The sequence below is a fragment of the Budorcas taxicolor genome, chromosome 2 (genome assembly GCF_023091745.1).
Source record: "Budorcas taxicolor isolate Tak-1 chromosome 2, Takin1.1, whole genome shotgun sequence".
NCBI lineage: Eukaryota > Metazoa > Chordata > Mammalia > Artiodactyla > Bovidae > Budorcas > Budorcas taxicolor.
The window spans coordinates 82,066,174-82,082,519 of NC_068911.1; the positions used below are offsets into that span (position 1 = coordinate 82,066,174).

Consider the following 16,346-nt stretch of genomic DNA (forward strand, 5'->3'; position numbering starts at 1 on the left):
ATTTAAGATTCAGTAACAAAACTGCAAGTAAAAGAAAGGAAAATGATCTTAGAAATAAATAGGAAGATTTTATAACTTAATTTTAGCAATAGAAAACAAGCAAGATATTTTTTCAAACTTATGGATTATTGAAACCAATCTTTGGACATGTAGTGAATACTGGTTACTTATTTTGATGTTCATTTTATTTATAGATGTGTGATTTTGATAACACTGGAAAAAAAAAAAACTTTACAGGAAAGAAGACTGATAAATCAATCAAATTCTTTTAAAGCTACTCCCTAAAATTACTGCCTGATGCCATGTATAAGGTATTACACGTGTCTTTAACATTTTTTCCCAAATTATTGCAATAGGTAGGTCTCCAACGATTGTTTAGAATCTTCCTGCAATTAACATATTTTAATAACATTATTTATTTCTTAAACCTCACAAAAAATTCTTCAATGTGTAGACCGAAAGAGTGAAATATTTCTCCACTAACATGTATTAAAAATTGTCACATTCTCTTAGAAGAAAAATCCCACAGTGGACCCAACTGTCAGTTTTTGCAATAACAGTCTTTTCCCTCGTGGTGGTCTGTGAGATGCGGCTCTCAGAGTTGTGCCGTTAGGGTGTTATACTCGCTATCTAGAATTCATCTGTGGGCACGCTAATAAACCTATACCAATTCTTCTTTAAGGAAGAGGTCTCTTTGAGAATCTGCAGATTAGACCTGCAGCGCACTCTGGCAGCTCCCGGGGTCACAGGCTCTAGTTTCTGCTGCGTCAGTGACTATGGTGCGGCACACATGAGGCCAGGGGTCCAAGAATGTGATCCACTGGCTTCCTGTGCTTCATTTTTGACTTAAACATTTTTTATTGAAGTATAGTTGATTTATAATGTATTGATTTCTGCTATGTAGCAAAGTGACTCCATTTCATATATATATACACATATATATAAATCCTTTTGCATATTCTTTTCCATTCTGGTTAATCACAGGATATTGAATATACACTGTGCTGCACAGTAAGTCTTTGCTGTTCACCGATTCTACATACGCTAGTTTGCATCTGCTAATCCCAAACTCAATCCTTCCCTCACTAGCTCCCTATTTTTATAACTGTCAGCACTGCATTCTGCCCTAGATTGAGTCCATCATAAGGAATATTTATTTCACATCCTATCACTTGAACATTCAGAAAAAATTCAGTATCAACAAAGAGTAATACCAAATATACTTGGGCCACATACGTGCCAAATCAAAGATAAGCCAATAGCTCACATAAGGATTTTCTCTAAAGATGCATTCCAGGCAACAAAAATTACAAAGAAATATTCCCCAAAAGGCTTTTCTTTCTGATATGCTTCGAACTCAAGGAGTCAGATTTATAGCTATTCAAACTTCTTTGTGAACTAAAGTATAACTGTTTAGACTGAACTACGCTAAAAATATATTATCTATGATGTGAAAGTTGTTCAGTCATGTCTGACTCCTATGAACTGTAGCCCACCAGGCATTACATTCCTCTGTCCATGGAATTTTCCAGGTAAGAATACTGGAGTGGGTAGCCATTCCCTTCTCCAGGAGATCTTTCTGACCCAGGGATCAAACCTACTCCTGTATTGCAGGCAGATTCTTTACCATCTTAGCCACCAGGGAAGCCAACAAATAAATAGGTACTAAATGAACTATTTCCTGTTTATTGATCTGCTTTCGTAGCTGTTTATCTAACATCCAAATGGACAATGTGAGTTCATTCTAACAGGAAACCCATCTCAATAAAATCCTCTACTCTTGGACCTGTGAAATTAAGAAAGGGACTGAAGAGAGCGGACGCCCACCTGAGCCTGTGCGGTACAGCGCTGTCTGTGATCCCTGGAGCTCCACGGTTCCGTGGTTTGGGCTGCGGTACACTGGGCTGTAATAGGTCCTCCCCTCATATATAGGAGTGATGTGCAAGTCGGGAGACACAGCTGAACGAAGGTCTTGTCCAAGTTGGCTGTGCTGACTAGCATAGGAACTCCGTAAGCCTACAGGCGGGAAAATTACATTAAGAAACTTGGAACGCTGTGGTGAGGTTAAAAAAGTATAACTCCTAATCAATATGACCAAATGCTGAGTCTAAACACCAAACCCAGTGAGTTTTACAGGATACCATATACACTCTACAAGTAAGACTTTCTCCTGACAGCAGGATAAAAGCAAATTTTCTAAAATATACATATATATACACATATACACACGCAAAATTATTAAATGGCTTGATATTCTGAAATTCATCCCCCAACTGTAAGTTATTTTATGATGGTAAGAGCACGCCATCATGTCCCGCATCTCTTTAAATCCCAATGCTTAAGATAACACTTACATAACAGTGCCTACAAATAGGCTGATATTCAAGAACTGTTCTGACCTTTGTCTCAATTTACTCATGCAAATTTTTTACAGAAAAATGAAATTTTATGTTATAGAGTTTAAAAAACCATCAGCAAACTAATAAGATATCTAAAGCATTATTTTTTGTTATTGCAATTAAAAAAAAAAAAACCCACAAGACAAAACCAAAACAGGTGTTTTTCCAGGAACCCACATACCAGACTCTGGTTTACCTTCTTTCTGGTATAAAGGAAAAGTACAAAGTTAGTGTATTAAGTTACTTCAACCACTCTTTCATTCAAACTGTTTATAATGCAGATTTCAAACCCAAACATTTTAATTTCTTTAAAAAAGTGATGTAGTATTTTCTGTACTATGATGCTCAGAAATTTATGCTTTGTCATCATTAGTAAGCAAAATTTGTCACTTTGTAAGAGTATCAACTAAGGTTATATTCCAAATATGAGGAAGAAAAAGCATAAACATATCTGAAGTCAGTCAGCATATATTTGCTTTTAAAAAGATTGCAAATAATCAACACAGTAACTAACTACAAAAAGATACAATCATTCACATCCTGTTAGCTCACATAATCATAGCATAACTAAAAACAAATGGGGCTGAATGTGAGTGATAATTATATGTTGCTTAGTGAGGAGTGGCAAGAGAGTTAATACATAAAGCTTCTAAAATGAATGATTATTACCTATCCCAGACAGCAATGTGACATGGGAAGAAATTAAATGAGCAAACGTGGGTTTTGGCCACTGGCTATCCACTTGCTGAAATAAAGATCACAAGTTTATATAATCTGGTAATTGGGAGATTATTCAGTCAAATCTTCCCATTTCAAAATTGAGGAAACAGAGCCGAAAAGGAAATGCAGTTCATCCTCTTCAGAGAGCTTTCTAGGAGGGCTGAGTGGAAGCTCTCTCTGTAACCTCTTTGTCACTGCACACTCAACATTGGACAAAACTACTTCTCAAGGATCAATGAGACACAGTGTGAGAAATCCTGAACTGGAGACAGCCCTCCACAAACATAAGGTTAAAGAGGGAGGTTAGTTCACCAGGGGCTCATGGAAGCCCATGTAACTCTAAGAATGATATTATGATTGCTATTGTAAAGTTCTCATTTGAGGAGTTCAGCTTTGTATTTACTGGCAGATTTCTCATTCTTAGAGAGTATAAACTCCATTTCTTTATAGAGCCCATGAGAATCCTGAACAAAAGGGCCGGCACTGTTTGTTAACTGTGATGTAAACTGGGCAGCAAAATGTACCTAGTCCTTGCAAATCTTATCAGTACGAGGTGCTATTTTCATATTCAGTAGAACACTTGATTTACTGTGAGAGTGAAGATCACAAACACTTGGGCCAAGGCAAGTTGAGCCCTGGATGCTCCTAAAGCCCGCCAAGTCCCGTTGGCCCACTCCCACTGTGGTGTGAAATGAGACCAAAGCATTCTGTTCCATTCAAAATGTGACAGGCTCACCGTGCAAGCATCTGGCTGGAGTTTTCAATGGAATTTAACTTTCGTTGCCATTTACTATGACTTCATAAGAAAGGACCCAAATGAGCTTGTTAACACTTAGAACTATAGAAAAAATCCAGCGAACATTCCCTGCTACAGCATTCCTAGTGAGATGAAATTACTGTATGTGACAGATTGTAACAGGGAATAAAGAACTTAAGAATTACAATGAGATAGCAATTTTTTGATATTAGAGATCTTTGTAATATTATGGTTAATATTTTTAATTACCTACTCATGCATTAAAACAAAAATACACAGTCTTAAAGATTAACATTTAAAAAGTTACAAAATTATATAGCCCCAATAGATTAAGTTCAAACCTATCACATGGACCACAGCCTTGACTAACTCAATGAAACCATGAGCCATGCCGTGTTGGGCCAGCCAAGATGGATGGGTTATGGTGGAGAGTTCTGACAAAATGTGGTTCATTGGAGAAGGGACTGGCAAACCACTTCAGTTTTCTTGCCTTGAGAACCCCATGAACAGTATGAAAAGGCAAAAAGATAAGACACTGAAAAATGAACTCCTCAGGCTGGTAGATGCCCAATATGCTACTGCACAAGAGTGGAGAAATAACTTCAGAAAGAATGAAGAGATGGAGCCAAAGTGAAAACAACGCCCAGCTGTGGATGTGACTGGTGATGGAAGTAAAGTCTGATGCTGTAAAGAGCAATATTGCATATGAACCTGGAATGTTAGGTCCATGAATCAAGGTAAATTGGAAGTGGTCAAACAGGAGATGGCAAGAATGAACATCGATATTTTAGGAATCAGTGAATTAAAATGGACTGGAATGGGCGAATTTAACTCAGATGACCATTATATCCACTACTATGGGCAGGAATCCCTTAGAAGAAATGGAGTAGCCCTCATAGTCAACAAAGGAGTCCAAAATGCAGTTCTAGGGTGCAATCTCAAAAACAACACAATGATCTCTGTTCATTTCCAAGGTAAACGATTCAATATCACATTCAATCCAGGTCTACACTCCAACCAGTAATGCTGAAGAAGCTGAAGTTGAACGTTCTATGAAGACCTATGAGACCTTCTAGAACTAACATCCAAAAAAGATGTCCTTTTCATTACAGGAGACTGGAATGCAAAAGTAGGAAGTCAAGAGATACTTGGAGTAACAGGAAAATTTGGCCTTGGAGTACAAAATGAAGCAGGGCAAAAGCTAAGAGAATTTTGCCAAGAGAATGCACTGGTCATAGCAAACACCCTCTTCCAACAACACAAGAGTTAAGACTCTACACATGGCCATCACCAGATGGTCAATACCAAAATCAGACTGATTATATTCTTTGCAGCCAAAGATGGAGAAGCTCTATACAGTCAGAAAAAAGAAGACCAGGAGCTGCCTGTGGCTCCAATCATGAACTCCTTATTGCAAAATTTTGACTTAAACTGAAGAAAGTAGGGAAAACCATTAGACCATTCAGGTATGACCTAGATCATATCCCTTATGATTATACAGTGGAAGTGACAAATAGATTCAAGGGATTAGATCTGATAGACAAGGGTGCCTGAAGAACTAAGGATGGAGGTTTGTGACATTGTACAGGAGGCAGTGATCAAGACCATCCCAGAGAAAAAGAAATGCAAGAAGGCAAAATGGTTATCTGAGGAGGCCTTACAAATAGCTGAAGAGAAGCTAAAGGCAAAGGAGAAAAGGAAAGATATACCCATTTGAATGCAGAGTTCCAAAGAAGAGCAAGGAGATGTAAGAAAGCCTTCCTCAGTGACCAATGCAAAGAAATAGAGGAAAACAATAGAATGGGTAAGACTAGAGATCTCTTCAAGAAAATGAGAGATACCAAGGGAACATTTCATGCAAAGATGGCCACAATAAAGGACAGAAGTGGTATGGACCTAACAGAAGAAGAAGATATTAAGAAGAGGTGGCAAGAATACACAGAATAACTATACAAAAAAAGGTCTTCATGACCCAGATAACCATGATGGTGTGATCACTCACCTAGAGCCAGACATCCTGGAATGAGAAGTCAACTGGGCCTTAGGAAGCATCACCATGAACAAAGTTAGTGGAGGTGATGGAATTCCAGCTGAGCTATTTCAAACCCTAAAAGATGATGCTATGAAAGTGCTGCACTCAATATGCCAGCAAATTTGGAAAACTCAGCAGCGGCCACAGGACTGGAAAAGGTCAGTTTTCATTCCAGTCCCAAAGAAAGGCAATGCCAAAGAATGCTTAAACTACCACACAATTGTACTCATCTCGCACGCTAGCAAAGTAATGCTCAAAATTCTCCAAGCCAGGCTTCAATAGTACATGAACTGTGAACTTCCATATGTTTAAGCTGGATTTAAAAAGGCAGAAGAACCAAATATTAAATTGCCAACATCTGCTGGATCATGGAAAAAGCAAGAGAGTTCCAGAAAAAAATCTACTTCTGCTTTATTATGCCAAAGCCTTGTGTGGATGACAATGAACTGTGGAAAATTCTTTAAGAGATGGGAATACCAGACCACCTACCTGATTTCTGAGAAATCTTATGCAGGTCAAGAAGCAACAGTTAGTACTGGACATGGAACAACAGACTGGCTCCAAATTGGGAAAGGAGTACGTCAAGGCTGTATATTGTCACCCTGCTTATTTAACTTATATGCAGAGCACATCATGAGAAATGCTGGGCTGGATGAAGCATAAGCTGGAATCAAGACTGCTGGGAGAAATACCAATAACCTCAGATATGCAGATGGAGAAGGCAATGGCAACCCACTTCAGTACTCTTGCCTGGAAAATCCCATGGACGGAGGATCCTGGTAGGCTGCAGTTCAAGGGGTTGTGAAGAGTCGGACATGACTGAGTGACTTCACTTTCACTTTTCACTTTCATGCACTGAAGAAGGAAATGGCAACCCACTCCAGTGTTCTTGCCTGGAGAATCCCAGGGATGGCGGAGCCTGGTGGGCTGTGGTCTGTGGGGTCACAGAGTTGGACACAACTAAAGCGACTTAGCAGCAGCAGCAGATATGCAGATGACACCACCCTTATGGCAGAAAGTGAAGAAGAACTAAAGAGTCTCTTGATGAAAGGGAAAGAGGAGACTGAAAAAGGCTTAAAACTCAACATTCAGCAAACTAAGATCATGGCATCTGGTCCCATCACTTCATGGCACATAGATGGGGAAACAATGCAAACAGTGACAGACTATTTTTCTGTGCGCCAAAATCACTGCAGATGGTGACTGCAGCCATGAAATTTAAAGATGCTAGCTTCTTGGAAGAAAAGTTATGACCAACCTAGACAGCATATTAAAAAGCAGAGACATTACTTTGCCACCAAATGTCCACAGAGTCAAAGCTATGGTTTTTCCAGTAGTCATGTATGGATGTGAGAGTTGGTCCATAAAGAAAGCTGAGCGCTGAAGAACTGATGCTTTTGGAAGACTCTTGAGAGTCTCTTGGGCTGCAAGGAGATCCAACCAGTCCATTCTAAAGGAAATCAGTACTGAATATTCACTGGAAGGACTAATGCTGAAGCTGAAACTCCAATACTTTGGCCAACCGATGCGAAGAGCTGACTCATTTGAAAAGACCTTGATGGATGCTGGGGACGATTGAAAGCAGGAGAAGAAGGGGACGACAGAGGCTGAGATGGTTGGGTGCCATCACCGAGTCAATGGCTATCAGTTTGAGCAAGCTCTGGGAGTTGGTGATGGACAGGGAAGTCTGGCGTGCTGCAGTCCATGGGTTCACCAAGAGTCAGACATGACTGAGTGACTGAACTGAACTGAACTGAATAGATTAAGTAAGGTGATTTTGTAGAAAGGCTACTATAATTTAGTATCTTTTAAAGCGGAAGACAATTTGCTGTAATTCCACAAATACGTATCAAGTTTACCTACCTCAATGATACATTCCTTGTGATTTAACACCTCTATATTTAAGTCAGTGAAAACAAACATAAATTTATCTTTCAAATGTGAATTCTTTTTATTCTCAAAACTTGCCTTAATATGCTATGGTTATATTATAATGAATGTGTTGGGGCAGACATGTTTTTCTGTTGTAGGACATAATTTATACACATCATTTAAATTGTGATCACCAAATATTCAAGTGTCTGAATCTATTACAAAATATCGCTTTAGGCTTTTCAATTAGCAGGTTGTTAAGTCTTTGAACTCAAGAACCACAGTAAATATGACATCATTTTCTGGAATAAAAAAAAGAAAGGAATTTACAAGTTAGAATCTACATTCAGAATAACTGGGCAGGTGGACAGATGATGGGAACCAAAGCTTCCTTAGAATATTTTTAAGCAACCCTTTGCTTCTTTTGAACACTGTGGTATTCAGGGGAATAAAAAATCCATAGTAGGCTATAATTTTTTTCCCCTGAAACATAAAGTTTAACTTCACCTGCAATGTGAAGAGAAGCAGGTTTGTTAAACCACAAGAGTCCAGCCCTCAGGGTTAAACATGGAGACGGTCCTTTCTGTGCCCACTTTCTTTCCTGGTTTTCTCTGCGCTCTCCTGCAAACATCGGTTTCAGCTACTGTTCATAAATAGGGAGGGGTGTGGGTAGGGGGACAGGAATCCTCAGAACTATTTCTCTCTTCAGGCTTCCTTTGGAGGAGGCGTGTCATCGGTGATTCCTACCTCACTGTGCTGCACGCTTTCCAGAGCCGTGCCAGAAAATATCTAAGCCAGTGCACCCTTCTGAGGGCCGAATGAAAAAGAGCTAGTTTCTCCACTAGCAATTTCCTTGAGCTCAAAATCAAGTTCAATATTTTTCTTTGTGCAAGGTCATGCAATTAGAAAATCTCAAAAGGGCTTTATTTTTCCCAGAAGCCATAAGGAAAAGATATTAATTTTATCATACAAAATAAATATTAAAAACTTCTCTAAGTAAGAAATAACAAAAAACAGTCAAAAGACAAATTATGAAATGAAAAATAATTGAGAAGCATATTTCAAGGGGTCAATTTATTTCAAGTACAAAAAAGCATTTACAAATTTTAAAAAAACATACAAAGGACCTGAACTTGCAGTTTGCAGTAAAGCAATAAAATGGCTGATAAACATCAAATCATCAACCTCAGTCATTACTCAACACAGGCCACTTAAAACAATGAGGTACAGACTGGCAAAGATGAAACACCTTGCCAATATGCAGTGCTAGTGAAGGTGTAGGGAACAGGCACTCAAGCTACTAGTGGAAATAAAAATCTATAAAAGTTTAGTGGGGGCAATTTGATAGTATTTCATTAAGAACACACAAACACATATTTTGATCCAGCAGTCCTACTTCAAGAAATGGATCTCACAGTTATCTTAGTAAGCTATGTGCAAATATGCAGGAAGAGTAATATATACTGTATGATTGCCTCTAAGAGCTAAAAATGAGGATATCTAACTGTCCGTTAATAGAGAAGTGATTAAACAAATTATAATATGTCTATAAAATAAGGTCCTAGGCATCCCTTGAGGGAATGAGGTAGAACCCTCAGATACATTAAAAAAAAAAAGAAGATATTGGAGATATACATAATAGAGCTGCTCTTGAGAGAATGAGGTAGAACCCTCAGATACATTAAAAAAAAAGAAGGTATAGGAGATATACATAATAGAGCTCCAACAGCATAAAAAATACAGTGTGTGCACATCTATACATAATGTATATACTTATATATGTAATCAAACAGTCTGGAAGACACATAAACTTGGGAGTGGGATTGGGTGAGGGTAAGAGGGGGCTGAGACTTTCGTTTCACAATTTTTATTTTCCTGCATAGTTTTAACTTTTTTTTTACTAGCTAAAGATGAATATAATTTTAATCATAAGTCTGTACATCCTGTAGAAAACCCACGATGAGAAAACTCTGAAAGAAACAGCTGTACTATCAGTGATCTGGTTGGTGTCTTTCTGACTTAATCCAAGTGGCATTTGAAGGCAATTCATAAGAACTTTGTGCATTTCCCATTGGGGTGCTAAAAATCAAAGCAGTAGGTGAGGAAATCCACATTCTAGTCTACACTAGTAAGGCATTTCTTTAAAAAAGTATTATATTTGAATAGACATTCTGATACCATCTTTTAACATAATTTAGGGTTTCAAGTATGGGTAGGGCTGCTGCTGCTGAGTTGCTTCAGTCGTGTCTGACTCTGTGCGACCCCATGCATGGTAGGCCACCAGGCTCCCCCGTCCCTGGGATTCTCCAGGCAAGAACACTGGAGTGGGTTGCCATTTCCTTCTCCAATGGGTAGGCCTAGCTAGTGAAAACTATTTCACTATGAAAAACCGCAATCAATAGTTTAGAATTCTAGCCAGTTCTTCTAATATGCAAAAAGTACCTACCTTTTATATCCTAGTTTTCTGAGGGATGAGGGAAATGTTTTCATTGCAAAGGAGGTCTGGTGATATAAATGTATATAACTTGATGCATTAAAAAGTATAAAGCCTGAGAGAAAAGTCAGCCTGCAGTCTGTGGTACACTACGGTACAAATTTTGAGATAAAAATATAAAGTTTTTCCACGTTATATGCTCTGTTTTAGCAGTGGTTGCATGGAACACTTTCCCACTGGGCTTGTATAGGGGTGTCAGCTTGTACTCACCTGTCAGGCTGTCTGGCCTAGGTGGAACCATCCTCTCGTAAATTTCATACTGCTGCTGTCCAAATTGTTCCATGTCGTGAACAGTCCTTTGCAGTGAAGGTCCCAGATGCTGTGGTACGGCAGTCATCCCTGAGCGTTTGGGGGACGATGACCCCACCTGGCCTTGGGATGGGGAAGCTACTCGAGTCTGTGCATCCGTCAGCGTCAGTGGGGACCCCACTCTGGTGGTGGTTTGGTACTGAGGGGTTGGTCCGTTGGGATTGGAGGTCTGCCGGGAGGTGACCGACCCAATCCGACGTACGGCTGTTGGGGAGGCAGGTCTCTGTGCAGAGTATGGAGAAGCTGCCCGCTGAGCAGGTAATGTGGTGGAGGAGTATGCACTGGGGTTCAGTGGCCGGGAGTCAGTCACAGAGGGGGAGCCAAATCCACTACCCAGAGAAGTTCTCAGTGACCCCCTTGAAGGAGACACGCCTGTGCTGATAACATAAGAAGGAGACTGTGCTCTAGATGGAACTGAACTAACTCTTCTCATGGCCCGATTGGCCACTGATGGCTGATGGAAGGGGGAGAAAAGAGAATGGTTTATCCAGGGTTGTGTATCCATGGTCATTACAGAAAAGCATGCACACAGCTAACTACAGAAGGTGAACTCACTATTTCAGGCGCTTCCTTTCCTTTTTGAGCTGTAGAGCTGAATCTTAATTTTTCCTTATTCTGTTTTTCTTGTTCTACTTTTTTTTGGTTTTTGGTGATTTAATCTCCACCTTTCCCTTTCAGAATACTAAAACCAACCCGTAAGGAGAGATTCAAAGACATTTAATATTCCTTTTACTTTTGTCTTTATTTTCTGTTACCCTCTGCCCATGCACTTTTCACAACACATAGTATGTTGTATCTCAAGTGTGACAGGTCACTGGAATAGTGTACTTACTTTGTACCCTGTAAATCTAAGTTTGGCTAAGGTAACCCATTTGTGTAAAACAAAACATTTTCAATACGTTAAGTTAGAGCAGTATCTATAACTGTCTTTGTATCTGTCTTTATGAGTTGACCTCATTTACAAAAGGAAGGTAAGTGGAATAACTGAACATTTGGGTAGGGTCTGGGGTCCAAAGGTCTCCTCTGTGAGCACTGTACAAGTGCTCTAGCCAAATCTGTCTTTTCTTTTAGCTTCAATGTGGCTGCTAGTGATTTCAGCCATTTCTTTCTATCTCCTTTGATTTATAGGCTCTTGTCTTAAGCTGGTGGATTGAAAGACATACGAATAATCAGCCCTCAAATCTGTTGCAGCAGGAGGAATGCTCAAAATCTCCACTGGGTTCTGGCCAGCTGGGAAAGAAGGAACATTTCTGCCATGGCCAGTCCTATGAGTCCACAGACTCCTGCAAATATTGCATCTCAGATCCCTGTCTTCATGCAGGACGACAATAAAAAGGAACAGTGGCTGGACTGGGGTGTTGGGTTACAAGCTCAGAACTGAGCTTTCTGTATTTCCTTAGTGATGACTAGAGTTCACTTGTCATCAACCTCCTGTTACTTTTAATTGGGGCAATAAAGGAAGAAACAGGGATGACTCAAGGACTTTGTATATTCTTAGATGCTATAAGAGGAGATATGCTCTGTCTCCATGTATCACAAGCAACTGGTTGCCTGAAACACGGGTCTGAGACCACTCAGGTGCTCAAACTCAAGAATTCTGTGAAGGCAATAGCCATGGAAAGGAGGAGGTCTGGGGAGGGAAGGGGACTGTAAATAAACAATAAGGCAAGAAAGAGGTGGTTTAAAAATTAGTAGGCAGTTGGAAAATTAAAATCTGTGCTCGGGGTTTATTAATAGTACTAAAGGTAATTTTAAAAGTCCCACATATAAGTTGTTTACTATCAAAAAAGGATGACACTTGGCTCAGATGTCTACAATCTGTGTTTCCCAGAATACATGCAAATTTAAACACCCCCTTGCAACTTCCAGGAACAAAATCAACTTACCTAAGTTAAAAAAAAAAAAATTAAAAAGTCAACATGACCACCCTTAGGGGCAAAATAGAAAATCTTTGTAATTATTATTCAGAAGTGTGACTTTAGACCTGCCGACATAGAGACTGACCTAAGCAGGTGAACATCTGTAAACATTTAGTGTAAAGCTTGTCAAACCATTCCCTCAGTGCATCCCGAACAGCAGAGGAGTAAATGTATCATCTGAGGAATGGGGGGTGGGTGTTGCAGCTGGAAGCAGTTTGCTATGGGCACAAGACTTCCTGTCCTAGCTTAAAAATTCATGCATCATATTTGTGTTTGTCTTAATACAGAAATGTTTCTTAATACTTAAAAGTTTCCCTTAAATTGTTGAGCTAAAGTTGTAGTGTATTTCTCCTTTGGCACTGGAGAAATTGGCCCACTGCTGTGTGTACCTTCAGGGCTTCCTATATCGCATTAAGACATTAGTGTTAGACTAACTTCTTTGATCATCGTGCCATTTTTCAGCTCCAGAGAAATCACTGGGGCACTTGGCCAGAAAGTCATCCTTACTGGTTACTGCCACTTGGGACTCCTATAACTTCTACTAATTTTGGCATATGCTGGAAGACTGAATGAATAAAGTGGCAATGAGTGAGGAGCTAAGGAATTTTCATAAATATATATATGTGTTATTATTATTAATATCAAATAAGAAAATCCTAACTTAACAGAATGGTTATGCTTCTATACACTAGATTTCTATAGGCAGCAATATCTATATTCTAGCAAAGATACGTGTTTTCAGAGAAAAATTCCAATGATGAGGCAAAACCTTTGGTTAGAATGGACCAGTCCCATTTTATACAAGCGTGGGAACTGTGCTCTGCCCCTCTAGGACTCTTCACAGCACATTTCATCTCTGGTATTCTGAGGAACTCACAACGAGACTAGAATATACCACCCAGTTCTCTCACACTCTCCCTGGACTGCTTTCCTGATGCCAAACTTACGCTTTCAGAAAAACTACTCTCCTGCATCAAGAACTTATCAGATTTAAGTAGTAGGAACTAATACATTTTTAGTTTTCAAGTTTAGAATTTCATTAGCATCATGGTGTAAAATGATTTTGCTGCATCATCTATTCTAGAACTTCAAAATTGTACACATTGGGTTTACTTTTAATAAAGAATACTTAAATTAATAACACATAATCAATTAGGAGTGCATTTCTTTACAAAGCTCTTGATGTGTTTGGCTTACCTGAACCAGTGTTTGCCCTTCAGCTCTTGAATTCCTCGCCAGGTGGTTATTAGTTGATCCTACGAATGAATGCTGTGGTCTATTATCTGCCTTACTCAAGTTCTGGCTGTTGTGGAAACTCCCTGCTTCCTGGTATCCACTGTCGGAATAAGAATTCATTTGTGTTGAACTTCTTGAGTTACCCAAAGATCCTGCAGGAATGAAACCAGCAGGAAATGCCTTTATTTTACACTTCTGATGCTCATTTTCAAAATGGAAGCATTAAGAGCAAATCTAATACTTAAAAGACAATACAACAGACCCTCACTTTCATGGAGAGACGTCTGTTCTGGCGAGTAGAGGGTCCCTGGTTCTGGCTCTGTCCTGATGAAACAGTTGTTGGGATGGACAGCGTCAGAAGCTCTAGGTTTGTTTACACCAGTATTTGGCACATCTGTAAGAAGAGAAGTTTAACCAGCTAAAATGAATGACATTATATAAAAAGTTGCTAAAAAAAAAAGGTTCAGGTATTTGTCAGCAATGTCAGATAATCTTAATACAAAACTATCAACTCAAGACTTCATACAAGTTAATACGACTATTTTCACCTTAAACCACAGTCATTTTGACTCTTTTCTATAGAAAAGTATTGCATATACAGTTTGTTACTATGTTTTGCTAAATTTCATGAGTGTTTTTCATCCTGATTACCAGCCACAAATTAACTCACATGCTGCAGTTAATTAAAATCTGAAAACTGACCTTGTTCTCCCTTGGAAAACTCACATCCTGGGTGACTTCCTCCAAGAGGATCAACAAACTGAGTGAGAATGATGTAATTTAAACAAAAGATCTTCCAAATGTCAAACTTTTGAAATGAAAACTTGCATGATGTCCATATTATTGAGCTTGGTGATGAAACTCTGGAAGGCAGGGCTAGCTTTTTATGTCATATTTCATATGGACTAAAATCAAAAAAACTTTGCACAGTTTTCAGAACTGTCAACAGTGGAAATTTTAATTTCTTATCCATTTGCTTCTTTTATGCTTTTAGTCTTTTTCCAAATGAATACAGACAAATTTAACCTCATTACTGTTTTCTCTAGTCAATTCTCTTTTGCCTATTATCTTGTTTTATTTTCAACTATATCACTTTGCCATCTTGAACTTAAAAAACAAAACTATTTATCTTCTTCTTCCCAATTCCAACTTCCTTTTTATGTTATAAATTTAGGTGGTGTAGATTAAATTGCATTTTATTCAACTCCATTTGAATATATTCTTGTTTGTCTAGTATCTTTAAAATATATTTGCCCAAATTCCGATGATAAGTCTTTCTTTCTCAAATTTAACCCTCATGTTGCTAACCAACATTTTTTTCAGAATGCTGCTTCACTCTCACTTTATAAATTGAATCTGTATCATATTCTGAGTTTAACACATAGTCCTCAGGAGGACTGAAATTTGTCTTTGGAAGAAAAGCTTTAACAAATGTAGACAGCATATTAAAAAGCAGAGACATTACTTTGCCGACAAAGATCCATACAGTCAAAGCAATGGTTTCTCAAGTAGTCATGAATGGATGTGAGAGCTGGACTATAAGGAAAGCTGAATGCCTAAGAATTGATGTTTTTGAATTGAGGTGCTGGAGGAGACTCTTGAGAGTCTGTTGGGCTGCAAGGAGATCAAACCAGTCCATCTTAAAGGAAATCAGTCCTGAATATTCATTGGAAGGACTGATGCTAAAGCTCCAGTACTCTGACGGCCTGATGTGAAGAGGTGCCTCATTGTAAAAGACCCTGGTGCTGGTAAAGATTGAAGGCAGGAGGAGAAAGGGATGACAGAGGATGAGATAGTTGAATGGCATCACTGAGTTGGCGGACATGAGTTTTAGCAAGCTCTGGGAGTTGGTGACGGACAAGGAAGCCTGGCGTGCTGCAGTCCATGGGGTTGCAAAGAGTAGGACACAACGAAAGTGAACTGAAGAATGTGGCTGAGAAAAGACACAGAGTATGTGTGTGTGTGCATGCACATGTGATTGTGTTACTGTCTAGAGTTAAGGACCTTAGGAGAAGTTTCCTAGAGGATGCAGTATCTAAGTAGTATCCACTTACCACAGGAGGTCAGCTTGTCTTTTCTTTATAGCACTTACTATCATCTCTCCCCACTAGAATAGAAGCTCACAGTGGGCAGAGACTTTTGTCTGAGTTGCTTACTGTTGTACCTCAGCGCCTAGGACAGGTGCATAGCACTCAGCAGGTGCTCAGTAAGTGCTTACTGAGCAAACAAATTCCCAGAAAGAATAGCAGCTTCTCTTTACTGAGTACTGATTCACACCTGGCATTGTGCTATAGCTTGTGTTCAACAAGGTTTATCTATGTAAAGCAAGGGTTTCCCTGGTGGCTCAGATGGTAAAGAATCTGCCTGCAATGTGGGAGACCTGGGTTTGCTCCCTGGGTTGGGAAGATCCCCTAGCGAAGAGAATGGCTACCCACTCTAGCATTCTGGCCTGGAGAATTCCATGGACAGAGAAGCCTGGTAGGCTACAGTCCATGGAGTCACAGAGAGTCAGACAGGACTGAGCACCTTTCACTCACTCCTGTGAAGCAAAGTATAACTTTTAGACATTGCTGATCAAGCTAGTTTGAAAAGTAAAAACAGCGTTTAT

The 16,346-nt window shown here is 39.3% G+C and overlaps 1 protein-coding gene across 8 annotated transcripts in view; it reads right to left on the reverse strand.

Annotated features, from left to right (window-relative positions):
• The window catches only part of PKP4 (plakophilin 4), a 257,367-nt gene that overhangs the window by 51,120 nt on the left and 189,901 nt on the right, over window positions 1-16,346 (reverse strand). For 5 of the 8 annotated variants that reach the window (XM_052653943.1, XM_052653964.1, XM_052653936.1 and 2 more), the window contains exons 5-8: window positions 14,001-14,132; window positions 13,700-13,890; window positions 10,485-11,037; window positions 1,828-2,016 (exon numbers count right to left, since the gene is read on the reverse strand). In XM_052653943.1, the coding sequence (XP_052509903.1) occupies window positions 1,828-2,016; window positions 10,485-11,037; window positions 13,700-13,890; window positions 14,001-14,132 (1,065 nt within the window). The remainder of the gene's footprint in view (window positions 1-1,827; window positions 2,017-10,484; window positions 11,038-13,699; window positions 13,891-14,000; window positions 14,133-16,346) is intronic. The other 3 variants (XM_052653958.1, XM_052653951.1, XM_052653989.1) reach the window with 1 other exon arrangement.